At 49.1% G+C, this 26,712-nt stretch overlaps 2 protein-coding genes across 5 annotated transcripts; both read right to left on the bottom strand.

Moving 5' to 3' along the window:
• Positions 1-626: 626 nt before the first annotated feature.
• On the bottom strand, positions 627-9,908 carry LAMTOR1 (late endosomal/lysosomal adaptor, MAPK and MTOR activator 1). 2 transcript variants are annotated; one of them, XM_078594743.1, is made up of 6 exons: positions 9,582-9,908; positions 5,341-5,402; positions 4,162-4,257; positions 3,492-3,569; positions 2,762-2,894; positions 627-2,018 (listed from the first exon to the last, which is right to left on the bottom strand). In XM_078594743.1, exons 1-6 carry the CDS (start codon positions 9,621-9,623, stop codon positions 1,926-1,928), a joined length of 504 nt encoding a protein of 167 aa, XP_078450869.1. In that variant the 5' UTR covers positions 9,624-9,908; the 3' UTR covers positions 627-1,925. The 2 variants fall into 2 exon arrangements, with proteins under 2 accessions (XP_078450869.1, XP_078450870.1); XM_078594744.1 differs by having other exon boundaries at positions 5,341-5,399; positions 9,582-9,886.
• A 2,476-nt stretch (positions 9,909-12,384) lies between these two features.
• On the bottom strand, positions 12,385-25,399 carry LOC144719021 (zygote arrest protein 1-like). Of its 3 annotated transcripts, none has more exons than XM_078594739.1 (8): positions 25,286-25,335; positions 24,554-24,609; positions 22,814-22,903; positions 20,879-21,013; positions 19,714-19,986; positions 19,053-19,145; positions 14,813-14,887; positions 12,385-13,867 (listed from the first exon to the last, which is right to left on the bottom strand). In XM_078594739.1, exons 2-8 carry the CDS (start codon positions 24,563-24,565, stop codon positions 13,715-13,717), a joined length of 831 nt encoding a protein of 276 aa, XP_078450865.1. In that variant the 5' UTR covers positions 24,566-24,609; positions 25,286-25,335; the 3' UTR covers positions 12,385-13,714. The 3 variants fall into 3 exon arrangements, with proteins under 3 accessions (XP_078450865.1, XP_078450866.1, XP_078450864.1); XM_078594740.1 differs by lacking the exon at positions 25,286-25,335 and adding an exon at positions 25,058-25,261; XM_078594738.1 differs by lacking the exon at positions 24,554-24,609 and having other exon boundaries at positions 25,286-25,399.
• Between the last annotated feature and the right edge of the window lie 1,313 nt (positions 25,400-26,712).

Here is a 26,712-nt window from a genome sequence, read left to right as displayed (position 1 = left end):
CGCCGAGGAGGGGGGAGGAGGCACCTCGCCCACCCATGTGGAGTGACGTCACCCGCTAATTATTAGTAAGGGGGGTGTCCATTTGGAAGACGTCACCTGTTGATTATTGAGAGGGGTTCTCCATGCAGCGATGTCACCCGCTCTTGATTATTAATGAGGGGCGGGTCCATGTGGAGGACGTAACCTATTCATGATTATTACTAAGGGGGGCTGGTCGACGTGGAGTGACGTCACGCACGTTACACACTGACATTCTTGGGTAAATATAGTAGTAAATTACACATCAAGCCGCTTGCCATGCACACAATTCATACCCTCTGTAACAAACCAATGTGCACCATAATGCTGGTGTACGAAGGCGAGATTCCTTCTAAAGGAGATAGTCCCCCCCCCCACCTCCTGACACCCGAGGGAAGGTCACTTACAAGGCTACAATTTTGTCAGGTCAGTAAATCAGATCATGAATTTTTATAGTCTGTGAAATCTTGGATACGACTGCAGAAACACCCGATTCTGTGACCTATCCAGAGGTCACCGTTATTTTCACACCTCAGTCGTGAATTCAACTTTATATTAACATCCCAAAATCGTAGCCTTATTTGCGATTAATAGAAAACCCCTCGAGGTTATGGATGAAATAACGATTTTTTGTTTATTTCAACACAAGCTTCCACAAGACAGCAAAATGTTACAACTCAAATATTATATGTTTTGCTCTACCATTCCAACCGCTTCCCCATTCCAAAAATTAGACCCACCCCCCACCCTCCCCAGAGCAAGCAAATCCAAGTGGGAGGGGAAACTGATTTGCATGGACTAAATTGAACAGATTCCACACAACAACCAATCTCCTCTGTGCAGTTCCACGTGCATCACATAATCAAAGGATAAAAATATAAATCAAAACAAAGAATTAACAGCATATTTATCATTGCTGATGCCACCCCAACTCAACATGGCCTTGCAAGTGATGCCCAAATTTGATTGGCCAATGGTAGAAGGCTAATTCGCCGGGTGTCCACAAACTGAGGTGAGGGTGGTATATGAGATCCGGGCCCACATCGCAGATCATCCCGTAGTATGGCTCTTTTAACGTTAAAATAACTACTGGCTCCCTCCCACCTGCGGGGCCCCAAACTGACAACAAATCTCAACCAATTTGTGTCCAAATCAATTCGCAAGCCTTAAAAGTTTGCCTGAAGAATTAAAGAGCAATCAGAAGCACTTAATGTCGCCAACATCTGGTCATTAAAAGTTCCTAACTGAGCGTAGGTGCAGATGCCAACTTCTGTGCCGATGAATTTCGGAATGCCTGCGTGGTGACATCACTTGCCGTGGATTGCGATGCCCCTTCTTCCTGTGTATGCAACGTGAAGGTGAGGCTGCGATGAGGGCTCCTAATTTTTGCATTGCAGGTAATTAAAACCCCACTTGAAAAAAATGTGCAATAAGGAAAATAAAGCAGCAGTAACAGCCAAACCTGTGAATAGAGAAACCTCAAATTTGAATTTGATGTGGAGTTAGCATTGAGACCATTCAAATAGCGCTCGTATAACGTGCACACAAACGCTCGTACGTACACTCACCACAACCACCTTTTTTTGCAAAACGTGAAAGCGACTTGTCCCTTTCAGTATCCAGTAACGGCACTGCCTCGCGTTTTAATAAATGTGCGTTGTGACACCACTTCATTTACAATGCAATGCCACGTTCTGTACAATGTGACGTCACTTTCACGTGCGCTTCGACACCACGCCTCCTGTTCAGAGCTACGCGTCGCCCAGTGACGCCGTTTTCGTCCGCGTGTTTGCGATGTCACTGGCTGGAGATTGCCGCCTCCACGGAGCGACGATGCTACTTGCGGGGGCGGGGAGGGCAGCAATATCACATCCAGTGGGCCGCAACGTCACTTCCCGGGCACGGGATCACGGGATGTTGAAGTGGGCGACGAGTTCCTCCTTGTGATCGACCTTCACCTGCGCCCCGGCGTTTGAGGCGTAAGCAGCGAACCGCGCCACCTGCACGCCAAGAACGAGGCCACCAACACTGTCACGACTGTCCATAAACCCTTGTCACACACCACCACCATGAACACTCACAGACCGTCATGAACACCACCAGTCTGAATTCTTTCTCCGTTGACACCAACGCAAACACAATTAAAACCATCATTCATACTGTCACAGGCTACGCCAAGATGTCCGTTGAGGCTAGCACTATTAGAGCTTGCATCAATACAATCACCACGGTCACAGCCAACTTTGAACATACCACGGATAGCAACACAGGTGCCAGCACCATCAATGCCAACACCATCACTGGTGATAGATATATATACACACACTAAAACTGCTGACACCTGCGTCTTCTCCAATTACTTAAACACCATCTCGAATCTCAACTCATGTTATACGGTGAAGCCAAGTAGCCACTCCTTTCCCAGTGTCTGGGGTGCCATCGGCCGACAAGACATCATGGTTCACCTGCAGGAGCAGAACTCAAAGGTCGGGTGTCGACTTTACACACTAAGAGTGGAAGGCAACAATGGCACTTGTGGTGGTATCAATGGCATTGGGCGTGACGACCTCTTGACCCTTCATACCGATATGGACAGGAAACCATTCCTCCTCGATACCAACACAGAACGTCAGGCATGCAACATCACCACTGCCATCATCAACGCCTGAGACTTAACACCGGACAAAACAACCGAAGGCAACATGGGGCATCCCCCATGTGAAGGTGCCACCACAGCCAGCACCTGTGTGATGTCGGAGTGCGACACGAGGGGACTGGCCAGCACGTGGAACGGCTGAGTGGTCAGCGTCATGAGGGACGGAGGCTTAGCCCAGGCCGATCCGTGCGACGAGCTGCCCACCATCACCACGCGCGCACTGAAAACGTCAACACAATCGCCGTCAACACAGCCACCTTTATACACGTACACACTAACAACAAAATCTAACAGCATCATCACCGCCGCCATTGCCACGCAAGGACAGGCAACATTGACATCAATGCCACCATCACCATAAGGCATTATAACAACATCCACCTTACTATGAACCAGAGGTGGGACAAAGTCATTGTTATGCAAGTCCAAGTCGAGTCGCAAGTCATCAAATTCATGACTCGAGTCTGACTCGAGTCCAAGTCACATGACTCGAGTCCACATCTCATAGGTGGGACAAAGTCATTGTTATGCAAGTCCAAGTCGAGTCGCAAGTCATCAAATTCATGACTCGAGTCTGACTCGAGTCCAAGTCACATGACTCGAGTCCACACCTCTGCTATGAACACTATCAAATGAATACACCCACAGGCCAGGATGGTAGGCCCAGACTCCACGTGCACATTTCCCTGTGTATAAACACAATTCGTTTACGTGTCCTTGTCGGGCAGTAAATATAACGTGTCTCTGAAGTCAGGTAAGAAATAAATAAGAATACTTGGAATAACAATGCCACTTATTTACCCGTGCGAGTGCCCACCTGTAAAGCCGTGCGCGGTCCATGTACTCGTGCTGCTCCATGCCGTGCGAGTCCGTGGCCGACACATCGATTATGTTACTGACAACACGACGACAAGTTACACACTGACACAACCAACACAAACACCACCGCCGGCAAAATCACGTGACAAAGCAAAGCACATCACAGGCACGTAGACATATCCATGTATCCATTTGACTACGGGCGAGTACGTATTAGGGTACGTGGGGGTGCACATGTTCAAAAGTTTGTCTGTGTACGTCAGTACAAGTCAGTGTGTGTGGAAAAGGGTATACACGAAAATATGGGGATGTAAAAACTTGAGTGTGTATCAGAATAAGATCTGTGCCCATCTCTTGTTACTCTCGTCGGCTAACTTTTGCCATTTCAATCGGTGTGAAAGTGCACCTATCCTGGCACAAGGAACAGCCACGGAGTCAGAGAATGACAGCGCGGGTACAATATTAAAAGTAAACACTTATTACAGAACGCAATCAACAGTTTTTTTCCAGGTTCTAATTTAACACAAGTGTGTGTGATGATGCGTATGGGTACATGTGTCAATACACATCAGGACATATTCGCCAGTTTTTGTAAAGGCTCCAGTTTAACGTGAGCGCGTGCAATGGCAAGTAGGTATGGGTACGTGTACGAGTACACGAGTGCGTACTTGGCAGTCTTGACGAGGATTTGGTTGAGCGCCGACTGCTCGTACTCATGACGCGAGGACACGGCCGTGGTCTGACTCGTCGAGCGGTAGTCGGCCCTGACATAGAGATGCGGTTCCAATGTGTGGAGACACGGTGACAAGACCCAGGCATGACAGGTAAGCAGAGACAGGATGCAGAATCATCCCCACCCACCTCTCACATCACGAACCACAGGATGAACAGTGTACATGCGTGTTAAATAGTATGCTTTACGTTTTTGTTTTAAACAGGTGAAAACTTCAAAGATTAGGCTAGGTCTAATTTGCAAGAGTGACCTGCATGGAGAGGTCTTGGTTGGTATGGGGTGTATGAGTGGATAAATGCCGTGTATAAATTTACTATTGCTGGGAAGAAGTAGTGTAGCTGTTAGCATCCTGCGATTCAAATCCGAGTTCGATTTCCACTCACGGCTAACACCAATGATGACTATCTGAACCGGTACTGGGCCTCCACTAGGTTGACTCAGCTTTAAATGATTACCTGGCACATGTAAAAACATCACCACTGGGGAGACAAAGGCGGTCGGGCGTGGTGTTGGCCACCTACCCCCTCGTGTGCCGTGCCGGCCTTCATAAGATGCTCGCTAACAGCACTTGCCGCAATAGTCTATTAAGGCTATATAGGGGATTTTTGTGTTGTCTGTCATTTAGTATTTAGTTCATATATGTGTTGCTGCCTATGAGGAAAACATCTGAAATGCTCACAATCCAAGCTGTTGAGCCTCAACGGTGCTCAGATGGGCGACCGCCATGCACACATCAGGTACTGTAGGCTGCTGCGGGGCTACGTTGTCAGCAGGCGGCAGTGCAGCAAAATCTATTGCGGTATTGTATTTATACGCTTTCACATATATATGCTCCCTGGCCTTCAATCCACGCTGACCGGCATGATGAAGAATGGTCAAATATCTCACAGAACATCCTCACAGCGTGGGGACATCGGCATTTAGCGGTTGACTTACAAGCAACGCACATACGTGCATTTGCACCATGTCTACATGTGGATATAACGTAAGAATTATACAGTGTCATATTAGCGTGAAATATATTTTCACTTGCCGCACAAGTCTAGGTGTATTGCGCGACTATCTGTAGATATGTGTCGTACTGCGTATATGCGTGTATGGGTAGCGGTCCTACCCATTGGGGTGTCGGTTGAGGTTTGACACCGGGTCAATGAGAGGCTTGACCTCTTCAGTCTGCTAATGCATGCACAACAACATGCACAAAGCTTCAGAGGAAATGTCACTCGCGCACCCCGAGTCACACATCCAAACAAATGCAGTCGTGCACAAAAACCCTCGCACACCTCCACACCAAGAACAAACACCCCCAGCATAAAACAAAGCCAAACAATTTACGCCTGCGATGCAAAACGACTTAAAAGTGTGGTGTTCTGGGTTCGGCTGTGTTAGGCATATCTTCTCTCCAGCTTTCGCCACGCACTACTACTTCAACTCCTGAAGATTGAGTGCAGTCGTGCGTAACGAAAGCTCGAGAAATAAGCTCCACGCATGCCCCAAACCAGGAAACTTCAAGCCAACAGATCACTTAACGCGGCCCAAACGCCAACATACAAAAGCAAACCCACACACCAACACGACTTCCCCAAGCCGATCCCAGCACACAGATCATCTAATAAACCCCAACAACTGCCGTTCGCCACTAAGTAGCGGTGACGTCACCACGGCACTTGTGCCATGCTAGGTGCACTTTGAGGCCACATGCAGTGTCAAAGACCCGCTGGCAGAGAAGACTGGCAGATGCACCAACTATGCTCCCCACTGTGCCAACTATGCGCTTTAGCCCCGTGGCACTCCGCTCGTTGTTGTGAGCGTCGGTCCTCTGCCCTCCATTGCTGCTGGAGGGAGACTGCCTCCAACTCCCCAGCAGCGTCCTTCATGAACCTCCTCCAGGGGCTGATCTTGATACTTGCTGGTACCAGTCATCGGCAAGTCCAATCAGCTCCACATCCTTCTGCACCCACTGCACTGGACCACTTCACTCCCAACCCCGCACACCCCACAAACCTCGCAAAACCAAGCCCCCCACGTCCCATATAAAGACCACATATCACCACATGCAACTCACAGCTCCACGTGTAACATGGAATAATCACCACGTTCTCATGCATCACTCCGCACGATGCAACCAATGCACAGCATTACACACTACTACAAACCACTCTACTCAACAATCGAACACCACCAAACAAAGAACTCCCTCTTACACCACCCAACCCCCACACGCCACTTATCAGAGCTCACAACCAAAGCATACCACCTAAAACATAGTCCATCGGCCAAAGCATGAATTGGTACCTAGGTAGCAAAACGTTAGGTTGGTAGCGATTTATTTATATGGTCAATACAAATTATTTGATAGTCCGCTCAATTCAATCGGTTATCATGCAATTCACCCTTAATGGCCGCATAGCCAAATGAGAACCATTGGCACCTCAGTTGTTACCGACGAATGAAACATCTGGTCTGGGGTTCATGGACTAACAGCACACCCCACACTCCATACACCTCACAAAGCAAAGCGCGTCAAAAAACTATCCAATAAAACACTCAGGAACTACCAAACTTGACGCACAACTAGACACAACCACATACCACTTAACAAAAGCTCATCCCCCACTCACACCACGTAACAATGACAGCACCCTAATCCATCACCAAAAACAAAACACATGAAACACCAAACGCACACCCATCTCCACACACCACCTAAAAACCAACCAACACACAACCCCCATCTCCACACACCACCTAAACCAACACAACCCCCATCTCCACACACCATCTAAAAACCAACCAACACACAACCCCCATCTACACACACCACATAAAAACCAACCAACACAACCCCCATCTCCACACACCACCTAAACCAACACAACCCCCATCTCCACACACCACCTAAACAAATAACCCCCATCTCCACAAACCACCTAAACCAACACAACCCCCATCTAAACACACCACCTAAATCAACACAACCCCCATCTACACACCACCTAAACCAACACAACCCCCATCTCCACACACCACCTAAACCAATAACCCCATATCACCCGTGTATCCTTAACAGACAGTATGCGCAAGTGCTGTTGGCGAGCACCTCTTAAGGCCTAAATGGTACTCGGGGGGTGGTGGGTGGCAAGCACCACGCCCGACCGCCTTCGTCTCCCCCAGTGGCGACGACTTAACACACCGCACCGACTACTCATTTGAGGCCGAGTGGCTGTCGGGGCAGGTCCAGGACCCGGTTCAAATACAGTAATCGACACTGGTGTTGTGGGTAATCGAACTCGGGTCACCGGGTTCGTGAGGGCAGCGCGCTCATCGCTCTCCCAGAATCACCACCCCTACACCCACCCAACCCTACAACCACCCACCCCAACAACCACCCACCCCAACAACCACCCACCCCAACAACCACCCACCGACCCCTACACCCACCCACCCCGACATCCACCCACCCACGTTGTTCCTCTCCCATCCGAAAGCTTTGAAATTCCAAACACTGCACCCCCACCCCGCCAACCCAACCTCACTGCGCAACAACTACAACCTCCGCCGCCGCGCACGCACCATGCCAGGGTCTCGTCGTCTCTCGCCCTCTCACAGATTATATTAAAGACATCTCTCTCTCGCTGGGGTTATACGAATGGCAAAACAGGCACGGTGAAGAGGTAAGAGAGAGGAGCTGTTTCTCCAGCGCAACGGAGCCAAGCTTAGCCGTAAATCGGGGCCAGTGCCGCACTGGAGCCAAATCGCCTCCCCATGTCGAGAACTCCTGAAGGGGAGATCCGACCCCTCAGCTCCTCCGTCTCATGCACACATCCAGTAAACCTATGCACAGCGCCTAACCAACCATTTAACCACTCGCTAAAGGATCGCCGTCTATCAATTGCTCCATCCAAATTGTCATCCAACCACGCTGCAGGTCAAAGGCGCGGCCGGTCTCTTTTCCGCGTCTTCCCTCGCAACTGCTCCCTACAATCGTAACGAAGTAATTCCTCCACTCCCTTACAAACCCTGTCCAGCCGCATCATTGTCACTCTTCTCTCGCTGCCACACCATGGTTACTGTTACCGCACGCGTTCACCTCAACGACAACCTCCTCACCCACCCCCCCCATGTCGTGGTTTGTAATCCACTCCACACCAGGACCCCCCAATCTCGTGTCTCGTCCCACGCGGTGTTCAACCACCGCCGCACGCTTCCACATTGACAGCACCACCAGCTTTGTGTTTCACCTCGCACGGCTCCAACTCTGCAATTCCCTCACCACCCCCCAAGTCATGATCATCATAATAGTAATAACACTGTAATAGACTAAGCAGTTGGAGGGGGGTCGACAACTTGCGGCTCCGGAATGCTCCAGAACCACCGTCTCTTGTGTATTCACCACCGTTGCATTGACGGCTCTCGACATATTTCGATGTTTTTTTTGCGAATTATTTTGGTTTCCGAGCCCTGGCCTAGTCCCGTTTCAAGAAAACGCACCGCTGTGCTTCAACAACAACTTCCCTCTTTTACTCAATACGTCTGGCTAAGCGTGGAAGAGTAGGCCTAACATACTCTCTTCACGGGGGGGGGGGGGGGGGTCCCTCTCTTATCTCTCGAGTCGAGCTCCCTCGAGTGGTGAAGTCGACCCTACTTCGGTCGACAAGCGTTGCGGCAGCGTTGCTGCTGAATCACCACCACCATCATCACCAACCAACCTCCACCACCACCAACCAACCTCCACCACCACCAACCAACCTCCACCACCACCAACCAACCTCCACCACCACCAACCAACCTCCACCACCACCATCATCACCAACACCAACCAACCTCCACCACCACCAACCAACCTCCACCACCACCATCATCACCAACCAACCTCCACCACCACCAACCAACCTCCACCACCACCATCATCACCAACCAACCTCCACCACCACCAACCAACCTCCACCACCTCCACCACCAACCAACCTCCACCACCACCAACCAACCTCCACCACCACCATCATCACCAACCAACCTCCACCACCACCAACCAACCTCCACCACCACCAACCAACCTCCACCACCACCAACCAACCTCCACCACCACCATCATCACCAACACCAACCAACCTCCACCACCACCAACCAACCTCCACCACCATCATCATCATCACCACCACCCAACCTCCACCACCACCACGTTGTTTTTAAATTTACAAACTTGGCCTCGTGCCGATCGTCGCTGGCCGCACGGCGTTCTAGGCCCGGAGCGAGCGGGCGGGGTGGGAGGATATCGTCGTAACGTAACAGGACATTTGTGTTCAAACATAAACATCGACTCAATTCTTCCCCACCCACCACCACCTTCTTCACCTGCTCCGAGTCGCCGCTCTCCTTGCTGAAGCAGCACCCCATTGCTGGCGGCGCGGCGCTCCAACACTCCCCCCGCCCGTTCTTTCCTCCTCCTCCTTCTCCTCTCACGCGGCCATGAGTGGGAGTCGTGGGGGGGTGGGGGAGGTTAAACACAAATCAAGAAACTTAAACCGGTTTGATGGAATGAGATGGAAGAGAGAAAACAAAAAGGGGTGAGAAACTACATCAGCGACGACTGCGACAGCGCTACATGAGCAACGCGCTCCCTTATTAAGGGGGGAGGGGGGGGAAGAGTCACGCGCTCCCGTCACGTGCCACCGCGACGTCACGTCCGCTCCAACGCGGGAAGTGGCGTCACGCGCTCCTCCCCCGAGCGTGGACATGACGTCATTTAGCAGCTTCTTGTTGCGTTTTTTATGGGGGAAGTTTTGAAACTCCCACGACCAGAATCTTGGGTTGGTGTATTTGAGAATGGAGGAGGAAGAAAATCCGGGATGAGCTAATACGAAGTTATTTTACCCCCCACGCATGTTCACTGTGAATCCCTTATCAATGCCCTACCTTACTACAGGCCAATTCAGACCTTTTTGGTCACCCAGTGCCCTTATAAATCTCAAAGTTCGTCCTGCAAAGTCCCATTACAAGGGGGAAACACACACATAGACAATCACCGCTAGTACACTCACCATGACACTCACCACTTGTACACTCACCACTCGTACATTCACCACTACATACCTGTCAACCCCTTATCAGTGCCCTACCTGATTACAGACCAATTTAGACCTTATTGGTCACCCTGTGACACTTATAAATCTCAACGTTCATCCTACAAAGTCCCATCTGCACAAGAATACGGGTAACCCGCATGGGTTGACAGATGAGTGTTCAGTAAGGGGACAGGTGTCGCAAGTTACAAGCGATACAAAAGGAAAAACCGATAGGAGTACAACAATAGAATAAAAAGATAAGCAAGTCACTAAATAAAAGTTGACATGTCCGGTTTTTACAACACCTAAATGCAAGCTTGGGCAAGGTAGCAAAACAACACAGTCCCAGACCACACCGAGACATCACACAATCCCTCAATAAAGTGGCACGTATAACCATCGAGACCCGGGTAACGAGGATCAAAGTTACAAATCACATTCGGAAACGTGGCTTTATCCAGCGCTAATATTTTGCATCAGGACATTTATTTCAGGAAGATTTACAGTGTGAAGGGAGGAAACGAAGTTGTTCCAAAACGTTGGTGCTGCAACGGCAAATGCTTCGTCACCAATACCGAACCCATGGCGTATGGTCATGGTGACGAGTTTGTCATTTACCATGAATCTACAGCTTCATCAATCCACTGCTGGATGGAGGGCCTCCTAATGCCACGTTGGTCCTTTAACCATACTTCACCCTGGCTGGTCAGTAGCAGGTTCGTTGGCCGGTTTTGAGATCGGGTTCGAGGGTAATTTCCTGGGCTTCGTCGGCGAGTTTCGGTGCTCGGTACGAAATGAGCCATGTGACTCGCCACTGATGTTCGCCGTGGCCAGGCATTGGAACCCAGGTTACAAGGTCATGGCACGGTGCGCGAATGCCTACATCACCGCTGTAAATGATGCTATTAGAACTGCGTTTTCGTGTTTAGTTTGTGGTCCGTCTCCCTGCACCCCCCATTAGCAAGGTGCAAAATAAGTTCAACATGCATACATTATCAAACGTGAGTGGCAGCAAACGAACTCGCAGGAATTAAGCCCAAAATAGGTTGTGGGATAACAAGGTCTGCCTGCCACGCACGATCAGCAAGTGGGTTGATGTGATCAAATTATTATTTTGTAACCAAATAATTTCCAAAATGAGGAATTCATTTGCAATACAAAAAAAATGTGTAACCATGAAGCTGGCACACATCCCTACCCCTTTTTTAATAATAATGTCACGAGACAATTAACGTCCACTCTTAAGCACCCAGTATTAACCAGGCCCGCCGTTGGGGCACTAACCGCGAGCCCCTGCAAAGAGCAATAAACCACTACAGATCTGCCAAGTCACTTCCGAAATTACATTAGCTTCATGCGTATTTTCGCACGTACGGTGCGAAAAGTTCAACGTTCATACATACATGTCCGAATTAACAAGGCTGCGTGCCAACACTGACGATTGGCTTTTAAATACATAGCGTGGAAATTCCTTTTGGGCTACTCACATTCACGTTGTAAATGCAAGGTTTTATCACCATATTCACCGCATTAAAAGCCGCGCTCCAAACTTTTGCTCCGTGTCAATTAAGTTAATAAATTCTGGCTACCCACAGCTACCGGATTATAAGACCCCCCACACAACCCCCCCAACTATAGCTTAAAAATTTAACCCGTAAAAACAAAGTTTTTCACTATAAATCCTTTATATGCGTGGCGGCTAGAGTCCTCTCGTCCTCTGGCTTGAGATGGCTGCCACCTATGGGTCAGATGATTGCCTGCCACCATTAAGCAATTGGTAATTAAATATATATTTTTTTCCTAGAAAGTGTAAAGTTATGGAAAAAAAATTTCACGAAAATAAATTCTCACGCACAACGAGTGTGTGCAAAATGTCAGCTCGATTGGATCATGGGAAGTGGGTTAAAAAACGACCTAAAGATTTGCACGGTCGTAAGCGCGCAAGCAAGCAAGCAAGTGAACTTAATATAAAAGATTTAAAAATACAGGGGCGGAGAAAAGTGCTTCTTATAAAGTAGAGAACGATGCTGTGATTTACAAACAAGCACACTGGAGACACACTATCGGACTAGACAGGCACACAGGCATGGGGGCGTGCTTCATTACATTTATTGAAATCTCATCGATCCATTTTCAGTGCAGGCGCTTCTGGGTTTCAAAAACAGTGGCAGACAACCACAAGAAGCGGAGTGCGTTTACGAACTCACACGAGGGGGCTTACTGTGGAGACCTGACCACCAGTCCCGCGAAATATCCACGACCCCCGTCCCACCGACCCACTCGCGTGTCTTATTTGTTGTGCACAATGTGGCGACACAAGATAACAAGATGTAGTGCAGCGGGGTTCTTAGCCACCCGCGAGTTGCCTTTGCTGCGGCATGATGGACACGATGCAGGGGAAGGTTTGAACGTGCAATGGGAATGTCAGCGTCGAATCGTGGCGACAAAATATACCATTACACACCTTGAAACAAACACTTCACTAACATTCCTAGCACCGTGTTGACTAGAGGGGAGGACACGCGATTTCTGACTTTAGGAACCTAGGGAAGGGGGGTGGGGGGCGCAGGGAATCAGTGGTTTTAAATTTGGGGGGGTGGGGGGGCTGACATACCAAAAAGGTTGAGAATCACTGGTGTAGTGTGCATGCGTGATTACAGAATACAATCCAAGTCGAAGCTTAATTTACAGCCTGTTATGAATACAATGCAGTCATGGGGGTCATTGGACCGTATTTTGCCACACTAGTCAGTGTGGGTTGGTGAAGGGGTTGTGTCTCCGACGTGCTTCATTAACATGCTGTGCCCCTACACGCTGCAAACTACGCTGTTATAAGAAGTGCCGTGTGTGGATGGGGGTATGTGCATGTCGCACGTTGTCATACATATGGTCCCATGTGCACGTCGAAGTGCAAATTGAACGACGTACAGGACAAGGCACGCAGTCAGGTAGTGGTAGTCGTATGTCGCTTGAGTTGCACTCGGCCTGGTTTAGTGTGGGTTTGTGGATATATACACGTTACCACGTGTAGGACAGGGCGTGGTAGTGCATGACAATGCATTTTCTTATACGTAATGTCGTGTACATGCTTGTGTGCACAACATACATGTGTAGGACACTAATTAGGGTGCTGGTGGTGTACATGTGTTGCATGATACGTGCTCCTGTGTACATGGCAGAGTACACGGTGGCATGCGTAGAACAATGACCGCGGCGTTCACATACGCAGGGCACAGCAGACACACAACAACGAGGATCACTTGACCATACTCCATGTTGATCGGCGCGGTTTGGCGAATTGTGTATTCGTACGTAGACATGTCGTGGCACTGTGTCGAGCGTTGCGATGTACGCGAGCCTTTGCGCAATGCAGCGGCGCACCTGGTACGGCACGCACGCTCGCATGCGCGGGTGAGCGGGCTATCACAGGATGTACTTGAAGCTGAATGTGCGCACGCAGGATAGCGGCCGCCCGCGGCAGCGCGAGCACAGGTCCTGGCGGTGAGGGCGACGCGGGGCTCGCGGGAACGAGCGGCCTTGCACGGACGAGCACACGCACACGGGGCGCGAACACCGCTGCACGGGGGGGATAGGGGACACATGCACAAAATACACGCGAGTGCAGGGGATATACAAACAGGGCAACTCATAGCACGCCGCCACCGCCCCCCTCCCCCTCCTTCCCTTTCCACTGGCACATACGAGCCACGCTCGTGGTACAGCTCATCACGGTACGGGTGGTTTTCCACTGTTTATTTTCAGTGGTGACAGAGCCCAGGTCAAGCTATGCATCCTCGCGGAGGACATGGATACTACAGATGCACACTCAAGGGTGGACTCACATGGGATGTGCATAGCACAGGGTACACACGAAAAACACATTCCCCTTACAGCTATAGACCGCTGGGGCACAAGTGCTGTTAAGAGACAGCTATGAAGGCCGGCACGCTGCACAAATGGGTGGTGGTGTGACCAGCATCACGCTTAGCCATCTTTTGTCTCCTCGGTGCTGATGCTTACACAGCACACCAGTCACACAAACTAGGAGAGGCCCAGGACCAGTTAAAGTAATTGCCATTGGCCCGGGAATGTAACTCAGGGCACAGGGTTCTTAGCAGTGCACAAACCACTACGCCACCGCTCCCACACCCACGCACACAGTCACGTGCAAAGACTTTGCACAGACTTTTGGACCAAGTGCTGTTCAAGGACACCAATTAAGGCTAGCACGGTACGAGGGGATGGGTGGCCAGCACCACACCTGGCCACCTTTGTCTCCCCAGTGGCGATGTTTACACGTTGCACAAGGTACTCATTTGAGGCCGAGTCGACCTATTGGGAGGCCCAGGAACAGTTCAGATAATTGCTATCACTGGTGTTGGCTGCGAGCGGGAATCGAACTCGGGTCGCCAGGTTTGTAGCACAGCGTGCTAACCGCTACACCACCACTCCCCAGTCACATGCGCACGCACGCACACACACGTGCATGCCATTTCATTCTTGCATGCATTCGTGTCTCACCGAACACACTATGTCCTCCACGCGGTAAGGATTGAAGGACTTCTGACACTTCCGACAAAGCTGCTTGAAGTAAACCTGGTGAGAAAGAGGAGCGGCATCATCTGCTTTGTTTGTAATAATCACAGGCATTACCCATACCATTGTAGCTAGGTGACCAGTGGTCGATATGGAAATCGAAAGTTCCCCGTATTAAATATTCTTCCTGCAGCTGATGTCCTTTTCAGTTCCCCCTCTGCTGCAGAAACATCATAGCATGGGCACAGCAACCATTCTGAAGTGCTGGTTTACATGATTGTTGTTTTGAGATGCAGCCGGTATGGCGGTACTGTCGTATAGCTGCATATTTCGACCACTGATCGTACCCATCAAATGTGAACGCCAACATTTTCCACAATTTTCCACTGCGAATGCACTCTGCACAAAAAAAGTGCTTTTCCTTTGGCCAAGGACAAAATTATTTACAAAGTTTGGCATAGTTTTTCGACAAATATTTTTTCGCAGTTTAACATGTACCACCGTACAAGTCTACAATCTCTTTCCCCCCCCCACCCCCACTCTTCCATCAGTTGTCACGTAACAGCAAATTATGAGGCTGGAAAAACGTCTTCCATTCGTGCTTTCCTCCAGACCGCGTTATTCTCCTTCAAGTCCTTCTGTGTATATATCTGGGATGCGTTTCAGATTGAAAATTCAGGTTTTCTACGATAATTTCGAAAAGTTTTTCAGTTTTAAGATAATTTACAGCCTACATTAGGAATGTACTGAAAATTCAAGTTTGTTATTTTTCAAGGTCACGTCACCTGGCTGTATCCATTTGCTGTTAAAACTGAAGCCACCGCAAGTTTACAGACAATCTGTCAATATTTACTCATTGCTCGTTAAAGTTGAAAAATGCATTACAGTAAATACACCGAGTAATACTATATAGGGGCATAGACACAGAAGCAGATGAAAGAGGGCGATCCGAAGCAACCTTTAAAATGTGAACAAATTAGAAATGTAATTTTCAGAAGTTGAATTTTACACCAGAAATAACAAATTGAGAGGGTGTGATCTAAGAAAACTGAAACTTTCGACTGATATTATTTTTTTCAGAACTGCTTGGCTACGTACGGTGCGAAAGAAGTTGAACATACAGAGAGAGTGGCACCTGAGTCCACATGCTAACAAGAGTGACGTCACCCGATGTCACGTGACACCACCATTGGAGCAAAAAGCACGGATGTGAAGTAGTGTTCGTGACACCACTTTCATTTTGTGGTTTGAGTTAAAATATTTTTGGGATCATGAGAAATTGTGCATCTCGGCCCGATTGTTATTATTTTAATCAATACGAAAATCATTAGCACATCCCTAGTGTATATCAATATTATCAATTACAAAATACAAAGGTCCTTCATTGAACCAGAAGGCATTTTCTAGATACTTGGGGCAAGTGACATTATTGAGCGTCTATTAAGGCATGTAGAGCAGCACATACATGGGGGTGTGGAGGGTCCAGCAAATCCAATGTACCAGAACACCTTCGTTTCCCTCGCACAGATTAATGCCCACACTGCCACCACAAAGGTGCCACCACCACAAGCTTCTCACAAACACGCTAATACAAAAGTTACCAATTTCTGGGAGGCTCAAAGAGGACACGTGGTGAGCTGGCAGCTACCAATACTCGCCATTCGCTATTAAGTGACGGTGACGTCACCACGGCGCCCGTGTCAGGCCTGGTGCGCTTTGAGGCCACGTGTAGTGTCGAAAGTTCGCCGACGGGATAGACCCAGGTGCCATGGGTTGGCTGACTGAGATGACTGGCAGATGCACTAACTGTACCCCCTACTGTGCCAACTTGCTGCATTTTAGCTGCCTGCTCGTTATTATGAGCATCGCTCCTCTGCCCTCCATTGTTGTTGGAGAGTGACTGCCTTCAACTGCCCAGTAGCATCCTTCACAACTCCCTCTCCTAGCCTCAACCACTTTCGATAGCCATACGTCCACTCAACCGTTATCCTCACCCAGTGAGTAGACTCACCATCTGATATTGGACTCACCAACTACCCACAGGCCCCACCTACCCTTCTGCCAACCCCACCCACTACTCAGGTAGCTCCGCCCCTTTCCCTATATTATTGAGCTTCCTTAACTAAAAAAGAGATGACAGTCATCGTCTCAGCCGACAAGGGAAATGCTACTGTCATCATGGACAAAACCACATACAACAACAAAATTCAGGACCTACTTAATGATGGTAGCTATACCAAAATCAATCGAGATCCCACCAACCGCCTGGTTAAGAAAACCAACAATATCATCACCGATTCGACATCTTGAATCGAACCAACCAAGCGGCTTTCCTTAAAACCCTCTGCTGCGAGGCCACCCAGATTTTACGGCTTACCAAAAATCCCTTCGGACTATCGTCTCCACCATTAACTCACCCACCCACAAACTGGCCCGATATCTGTCTTGAGACCTTACAACAATTCACTGGTAAGACAATCTCAGCTGTACTAAACTCAACTCACTTGATATGGTTAATTAAGGACATCTCACTATCTCCAGGTGATTTGCTTGTCAGTTTCGATGTAGTCTCTTTGTTTACCAAAGTTCCTGTTCCAGACACCATTGCAATCGTTGAAGATTTGGTCCAACAAGGACCGAATGCTGATGTACTGGCCCTGGTTAGACACTGCCTTCACCTGGAATGGAACATTCCACAAACAAGTTGAAGGTACCCCAATTGGTTATCCCTTATCTCCATTTGAAGCCAATGTTTTCATGGAAAATTTTGAGACAGATGCCATCCAAGCATCCAACCTACGTCCTTCCTTTTGGAAGAGGTAAGTAGATGACACGATCGTCATCTGGCCACATGGCCTACCAGCTCTGGACCAATTCTTCAAAACACATCAATTCCATACACCCAGCTATCAAATTCACCATGGATGTGGAAAAGGATGGCAAGTTACCATTCTTGGACACTGTCTATAGGAAAGCCACCCATATGGATGCCTACCTAAAACTTGACTCCCACCACCATCCATCCCAGAAGAATTCCCTCATCAAAACTCTACACCATAGAGCTCAATGTATTTCTGACCATAACCACCTAAGCCAGTGAACTGGAACACGTAGACCTAGCCCTCAAGACGAATGGATATTCAGACTACACAATCCATAAAACTATCACCCTAACCGTTGGGAAAGAACCAGCTGAGGAACCAATCAAAACCATCACCTTGCCATACATAGCAGGGGTCACCAAAAAGATTTCCAAAATCATGAGCAAACAAAAGATCCAGGTTCGATTCAACACAGGACATAAAATTCGTGATCTGATCCCATCTGTGAAGGATGTGATCCCTGACAAGCAATACCCCGGCGTCTACAAACTAAGCTGTGTCTGTGGCAGTAGTTACATTGGGGAAACTAAGCGACATGTCTCGGACTGTGTTCGTGAACATAAGGCAGATTTGAAACACGGTAGGTCCAATACCTCAGCCGTGGCCGAGCATTGTTTTAATGCTGTGGGCTCATACGAAATAGATTTTTCCAAGACGAAGGTACTCTACAAGCCCACTGGCTATCAGCAAAGATTTGTTAATGAAGCCATCCAGATATATAAGAGACACAATTTCAACCAAGAATATGGGTACAAACTGAGAAATCATTGGAAGGACGTTATTCAACAGGTTAAGTCATAACTGGCTGTGATGTTTAGTAGTTATTTTCGACTCTCTGGTGTTACATTAACAGGTTAATGTCTCACTAACACAGCCACCGTTGCTCGTTTTCCTTCATGTGGCGGTGGCTCTACGATCTTAGATTGACATGCTAATCTCTCATAATACAAGGGCCACCTCCGCAGCCTCGTCGTGGAGGTAGCTCAGCTCTCCGATGCAAATTTCATCACTAGCCCCACCCACTTCGCTTATGACCCTTGGGCTTACACCCATCTCAAACCTTTATAACATCCTGCCTCACCAGCTCTCTCGCTATTTGTTCACCCGATGACGATTGCTTGTATTGTGATCAAAACGTGATCTTTTTATTATTTTTTCTATCTACGTGGCTTTACCGAAAGACCCAAAGAATATATTTTATAAAGCCAGAACATTTGAAACTAGGGATAATAAAAATGCATTTCCACAAATGCATCAGAACTTTGAAGGAACCATTCTGAAACCATGACTGTCCCAGCCAAACCGGGATGCTTGGTAGCTTTACTCGTGTGCCTGCTGCTTACCTTGAAGGTGCCGGACACGCACCAGGTGAAGGCACTTTCCCATCGTGTGCCACATTCCCGGCAGTGGAAATAACCGTACTTCTGTTCCAGAAACTAAAATCACACGCGCACACACACGCACAGACGTGGGAGAATTATGAGCCCAGTCCATCAGCCATGCTCGCCAACACAATGGGGGAAATCTCAACTTGATTCACTAATTTCAAGAGTGATTTCCTGTTTAAATCAGCATCGAGGAGGTGCTCACCTCCTGTTTACAGCCCTGAGCCAGTGGTGGAAATGTACACGTTCCAGGGAAAGGGGCGAGTCTATCAAAACGACGATTACCGTTGACTTTCCCACAAAGTGGTACGAGCCAAGCCCCTAAAAGCAGGCATTCAACTCGCAACCTTCCGATTGCAAGCCGCTTGCTCTCCCGCCAAGATGCCAGGCCGACCCGTGCACACTGGGAAAACCTCAACCCTTGATTGACAAAACATAAGCCAATCCCAAAGGGCTTGCCCAAAAGACAGCAAACATTTCAACCTGGGTGACCGACACAAGAAAAATGATCACGGCATGGGAAACAACCTTGGCTAGGAAGGAACATACAGCATGCAGGGTTCCTGGAACCACGCGGAAAGGCTCCAGGATCGCAAACATCTGATTATGACCCACATACCTGAAACGACGGGTAGTTCCTTTTCTCCTGCCCTTCGGTCACATGGTCGCTTTCAACTTCCCCCCCACTTTCTGCATTGGCCGGATCACTTCCTGCTTGTTGGGCTTTGACGACATCACTTCCTTGATCCTGGGCTTTGGTGACGTCGTCACTTCCTGCTGGCTGGGAACTGTTGGTTCTGGTAACCCCTTCCGTGGCGATGACGTTTTGCGGATGGCGCAAGGGTACATAGGAGCATATTGCGCCAATTCCACATGGTGAAGAGGCCTTCCCCTGTATGGAAAGAAAGAAAATTGTCCAAATAAAAGTGATTGCTTTATAATAACAGGATGCAAGCATAAGCAAAATTTTACTGCACATTTATTTAGAAAAAAATGTATTCCCCTAAAAGCAATCCCCAATTTCATAGCAAGGTCAGATTTTCGAATCGAATCCGAAAATCTGAAGCACAACCCGAATAGAAATATAGGCATATAAACAAAAGTGTCCATCTAAACCACAATTTTATTTGGTCAATTCTTTATAACTGCACTTGCAATGGCATTTGACTTCATATAACCTTTCCCATTTACATATTAGCAAAATAGTCACCCTATATTGAATGTTTGTGATTTTTGAACAATTTGCCTGTGCCAACTTGCGCGATAGGGAATGCATTATTCAGCACAGATTTATTTTTTGTGCAATATTTCCGATATCTCATCTGACGATACAGTTGTTTTTTGCGCCGATTTTAATTTGCTTCACCTGCTGTACTTGTGCAAATGAGACGCTATCCTGGTCTTGTCAATTCTCACCTGGTTAAACTAAATAAACTTGAAAATTTGACAACTAGTCTAATGTGAGGTTAAGGTGATGATGCCGACACGGTCTGTCAGTCACACACGAGGGCGCACACGCGTGAGGTCGCACGCACCAACTGGCCCTTCTGGGCTTGCGGCCTCTGGCAGAGGTGTGGACTCGAGTCATGTGACTTGGACTCGAGTCAGACTCGAGTCATCAATTTGATGACTTGCGACTCGACTTGGACTTGCATAACAATGACTTTGTCCCACCTATGAGATGTGGACTCGAGTCATGTGACTTGGACTCGAGTCAGACTCGAGTCATGAATTTGATGACTTGCGACTCGACTTGGACTTGCATAACAATGACTTTGTCCCACCTCTGGCCTCTGGCCAAGAAGTGGACGTGGCCTCAGATCTGGGCGGACGTGGATGGAGCCCTCCAGGTCGCACTGAACGGAGGAGTCACGGCGCGGGGACACCTGGACCGCAACCTCGCGTGTACAGGGGCCAACCTGGTCACAATAACAACAACAACATCATCCGCAAATATACCACTATAACCACTTTGAATAAAAGGCCATTTAGCTCGTTAGGGCAGGAAAAACAAAGACAAAGCTGTGAGGGCAGGCAGAAAGCGGCACCAACAATTGCCCAAGCTCTGTGGTCCTCAATTTGGGGAGAAGATACTTGCTATGAATAATTATAATTGAGAAATTTGCGGGAAAATGTTCAACCTTCGCAAAAATTGGACCGCGACGTCGGCACACAATGAACTACTCTCGCGAATGATGTCCCGGGATCTTTTAACGTTTAGGCACGCATTGTTACGATTATTACAGCAGCAGTATTCGTCAGGGGGGCCGCTGGATTCGAACCGTTGAACCTCTGCTGCAATTGGCAAATGTGCTACAGCTAGGACAGAGGTCAGCACCCAAAATAACAGGAGTAGCCATTTTTTCGAATTTGGTAAAACACTTAATATTCCAAGAGCCGCAATGCCACGTGAATACCAGATGGTGGTCTTTAATAAATAATGAGCCGCATGCTGCTCCGGAGTAGCAGGTTGCAGACTCCTAACCATGGTAAACTGGACTCCCATGGTAAACTGGACCTCCCATGGTAAGGGGTCGGCAACCAAAATAACAATAAAAGTAATTTTTGTTACAATTCAGTAACAAAAAAAACCCTTCAATATTTAAAGAACCGCAATGCAGTCCTATAAGAGGCACACGCGGCTCCGGAGCCGCAGGTTTTCCGACCCTTGAGAGAGGCCACTTTAGGATACATCTCCTCTATGAATACAGCGGTCCCCGCCCCCCCCGCCCGCTCGCCGGAAGTCTTCTTGAAACGGCCGCCCTCGCCAGAAGGCCAGCCGCTATGTACGGACAGAATTCCTGGGCAAACACTGACACGATACTCAACCCCTCATGGACAGCCACCACTAGAACACAGCCAAAGTCTACATGGAGTCCCCTTATATAATGTCACCATCACACACACCACCATAGGCAACATCAACCACAACCAGCGACACAGTGACAGCACTGCATCCACAGAAATACACCCGCAACCACCAAATACCAACAACAGTATCGTCGTACTAAAATTTTTTGTAAATGTTGTGGTTTCACTCTTCAACACACCGGTGGGCTAAAGTAGTGAACTATTTGTCTTGTCAACGTGACACTTTTTTGCTGATTGGCCGTGTCGGGTGGTGGAGGTTTACGACACATTTATAAATAGCGCGATCCAACCCAAAAACGTTGGTTATTTAAACAGTATCGTCACTGCCACCATATGACAACTGCCAAACCACCACCGCAACCGGCCACCTTATTGCAACCGACCATCAACATAAGCACACAAAAGCAAAGATCCCCCCCCATCCCCCTGGTGCAGCCGATAACGGACTGTTGCCAGCACCATGCCCAGCTGCCTTTTTGTCACCGGTAATCATTTAAAGCGGAGTCGACCTAGATGAGACACAAGACAGGTTCATCTAAATCACTCGCCACAGATGTAACCTGTCACTGAATCGGACCTAGCTACAGGGTCGCTGGGTTTGTAACGAAGTGCGTTAACCGTTGTACCAGCCCACATCACAAATATCCTCGTACAGCATACATTGGCACCCAGGATTGTTGGCATTTAAGGCTGAATCGACCTTGGGGAAAGCTCAGGACAGGTTCGGTTATTCATCGCTGAAGGTGGCATTAAGCGGGAATCGAACTCGGGATTCCTGGGTTCGTAGCACAGTGCGCTAACCGCTGCACTACCACACACACCGCGTGCGCTGCCCCGGTTCGTGTTACCTCTCCTTCCAGAAGGGTGGTGATGTCTCCGGGCCACTGGGCCAGTTTCCAGGCCAGAGGCCAAGGGGTCCATTGCCAAGCAGGCACGAGCTGTGTGTGGGGAACAACAGCACGGATTAGGCGCAGGCAACAACGCCCAGGCCCTGTTGTCAATCCACTGCTGGATGAGGGGGGTCTCCACAGGCCGTGCGAGGTCTGGGGGGAGGGGGGTCAATCCTGTATTCTAACCATGCTGGTCCGTACCGGTTGGTGAAGGCAGGGACCATAGACCTGAGAGGACAGTACAGCCAACACACCAATGGGATGCGTTAGCTGCATTGCTCTGGGCTGCCCACCACGTAGCCCCAGAGCTGCCTCTAGCCAGGGCCGTATCATCCAATAGGCACGGTAGGCACCGCGTCTGGAGCCAACGGAAACTGAAAGGCCCACGAATAAAAAATAATTGTGACCATGTTTTATGTTGTTTGTATGATACATTTTTTTGCAAGATATATTCTTGAATAAATAAATGTACGTATCAAGGATCGGCAGAGTATATATATTAAAAGAGGCAGTAATGTCAATCGTTTTTTTTTTCATAAGGGCGAGAGAAATTCACGCCGGAGATGAACTTATCGAGATGTTTTCATTGCAAAATTAGCAGTAACATCTTACAATGGCGTTTTTGGCACCATCTCATTCTCAACACAGTAGCGCCAGCGCAAGGGAAGACAAGCGTTGTTGTGGTCGTCCTATGGTTGATTTTTACACGCTTTCTATTAACTCACTCTGTTGTTGTTGTCGTATCCTCAAATCTTGCAACTCAATTTTAACCCACTTCCCAATGTGGTATCGACTGCAAACTTGGTATACTTATGTCATACGGATGACAATACTATATTCTATCATAAAACAAATCTAAAACATTTTAAAACCATCATTTTTATATGTTATGTTTCGGCTTGGGTCTAATTGTCCACGCTCAACTAACGTTGGCTGTAAATCACCACGGCCCCTTACGTTATGGCAAGCTTCGGGGCCACTTCCTGGAGTCGTGGAGTTCTTCCATTACCAGTACGGTACATTTCATTAAAGCGTGTTTTTAAAAAAGTTTTTTTTATTACTTTTTTTAAAATCAGCTTTAGCGAGTGATCAACGGTGAGAGTAGTCAGTAACATTGGCAGCAGCGGCAACTGTTATAAACTTATCACGGAAGACCTACGAAACATAAGTGCCTAAGGGGATACAACACATTCCTGCGGAGGGAGCTGGTAAGAAACGTTGGGTTTCTCGGTCAATGGCCAGGGTCAACGGCGGCGTGGTGTATTCCAAAAATATGCCCGACTGTGAGGGCGGGCACAAGCCGGCGTGAGTAGGTTAAACGTTGAGTTTTATAAGGGCACCACGGGGTGACCAGCCCCCCCCACCCTCCCCACCCAGCCCCTCCCCACCCAGCCCCTCCACACCCAGCCCCTCCACACCCAGCCCCTCCACACCCAGCCCCTCCACACCCAGCCCCTCCACATCCTCCCCACCCAGCCCCTCCCCACCCTCCTCACCCAGCCCCTCCCCACCCTCCCCACCCAGCCCCTCCCCACCCAGCCCCACCCAGGCCCTCCCTGCACGACGGACGGACACAATAATCCCCTGTGGGCTGGTGTAACCAGGAGGTTCCTACCAGTAAGAACCTTAATCCGGCCCTGCCTATTGCATCCAAGCACTCTAGTTACAGTATATAGATATTTAATGTCGATTGTTTACCCGGGAAAGCATCAGCGAGTGTCCGTGCCTCGATCTTTTGTTTTTGTTGTTCCAGTCTGGGGTAGAGTTACGTTAAGTCTTAATTCAGTGGCTTTTTTTCCAGGCTCAGGGTGGGTTTTTTTTACCCCTTGCTTGGCTTTCGAGAACCACACTCATGCCGAAATCATTCGATCACAGGCAATCGCATTGCAATCATGATTATCTACCTTTACCAAGTCGAAGGTGAACCAATTTGAACGAATTCGTAGGTCTACAAATCGGAATCTGGTTTCTACATCACCTCTCTGGGGAGGGCGGGGGGGTCGTTAACATTACATCGCTTCCTATCGTCCGGATTATAAGACGCTCCGTGTCAATCAAGTTTAACAAGATCTGTTTAACTCACACCGGAATGTAAGACGCACCCCCCCCCCCCCCCCAACGTTTGCTTTAAATCACAAAGCAGGGAAAAGGTGCGTCTTATTATCCGGAACATACGACCATCGTACTCAAGTTTATACTTACCGAAAGAGTTAACGACTATTAAAAGCGGTTACCACAATGGCAACATTCCACAAACAGCACATCACCAACAACTCTAACAAACAGAGACTTATACAGCTACGAGCGGCGAAATCGACAAATGTGTATGATGAATAATACACATATAACGTTTAAACGTAAAGTTACCGCTGAACATGATTAATATTGTACACGCAAAGTAACGACTTCGGTCCCAAGCCGACCACTCACTCCTCTGGGGCTCATCGCCATCTTCGAATTGTTGGGGATCGGGTCACGTGCCGCCTTTTAATTGGTGACGTCACTAATTAACTATCAATCCCAGGTGCACGAGGGGTGGAGACGCCCCCCCCCGCCCGCTCCTCTCCTCCCCCCCAAACACTCCGCCCACCCCATCTACCCCCCCACCTACCCCACCTACCCCCCCACCCCACCCACATCACTTAGCCCACCCACCCCACTTACCCCACCTATCCCCCCCCACCCCACCTATCCCCCCCCACCTATCCCCCCCCACCTATCCCCCCCCACCCCACCTATCCCCCCCACCCCACCTATCCCCCCACTTATCCCCCCCACCTACCCCCCCCCCCACCTATCCCCCCCCACCCCACCTATCCCCCCCACCTATCCCCCCCACTCCACCTACACCCCACCCCACTTACCGTCAACCCCACCCCACCCACCAACCCCCCCCCCCCACCCAAAACCACCCCCCACCCACCAACCCCCCACCCAATGTGCTTACTGCACATCTGTCTTTTCAAATACTGTACCTGACGCCAATGGCGGAGCCAGGATTTTTAGGTAGAGGGGGGGGGCAACCCCTCCAGCAATGAAACATGATAGAGGAGTTGTTAGTAAGTAAGGACTTGTCCCTTGCTTTTCATTCGACGCGTGTGCGGCGATGCGCAGCCATCGATCGAGGGTCGAATTGGAAACGCGTTGTGTGATCGGCATCGCGCTCGCTTAAGGTGTTGATGCCTTCAGGGAAGTCGTGTGTCCTGTAAACGCAACTGCGCACAATTCTGAGTCACTTATAACTGCTTTGCCGTTACGTATTGCAAATTATGGACTCAGACTATTGTCATATTATCTCAGAGTCCGTGGCACATAATATGCTACACAGTGGCACTGGGGGTCGGAAAATGCCGATTTATTACTAAACCCCAATGATCCGATCGAATTTAGGGATTTCGATCGGATCATTGGGGGGAGGGGGGGGGCACGTGCCACCCCACCCCCACTGGCTCCGCCAGTGCGCTGACGCGGTCCTCTTTACATGTATTCATGGCCTTGCCCCACCTCATCGCGCCTCTCTCATCTCCTTCTACGTCCCCTCCTCTTCGTTCCCAATCTTCTCTCCCTGTCGCTGCCTCTCCTACTCCCTGTGCCCCATCTCGTGTTCAGTCACTCTCCATCCTTGCGCTCTTCCACTGGAATTAATACTGGTAGGAACCTCCTGGTTACACCAGCCCACAGGGGATTATTGTGACCGTCCGTCGGTCGTGAATCCAAAAATGGGAGGGGTGGGGCTGGGTGGAGAGGGGCTGGGTGAGGGGTGGGGCTGGGTGGGGAGAGGCTGGTCACCCCGTGGTGCCCTTATAAAACTCAACGTTTAACCTACTCACGCCGGCTTGTGCCCGCCCTCACAGTCG

Source organism: Lampetra planeri, chromosome 5 (genome assembly GCF_965212315.1).
Source record: "Lampetra planeri chromosome 5, kcLamPlan1.2.h2, whole genome shotgun sequence".
Taxonomy (NCBI): Eukaryota; Metazoa; Chordata; class Hyperoartia; order Petromyzontiformes; family Petromyzontidae; genus Lampetra; species Lampetra planeri.
Note: the sequence above shows the minus strand (reverse complement) of the source record. Positions and strands in the feature narration are given on the sequence as shown.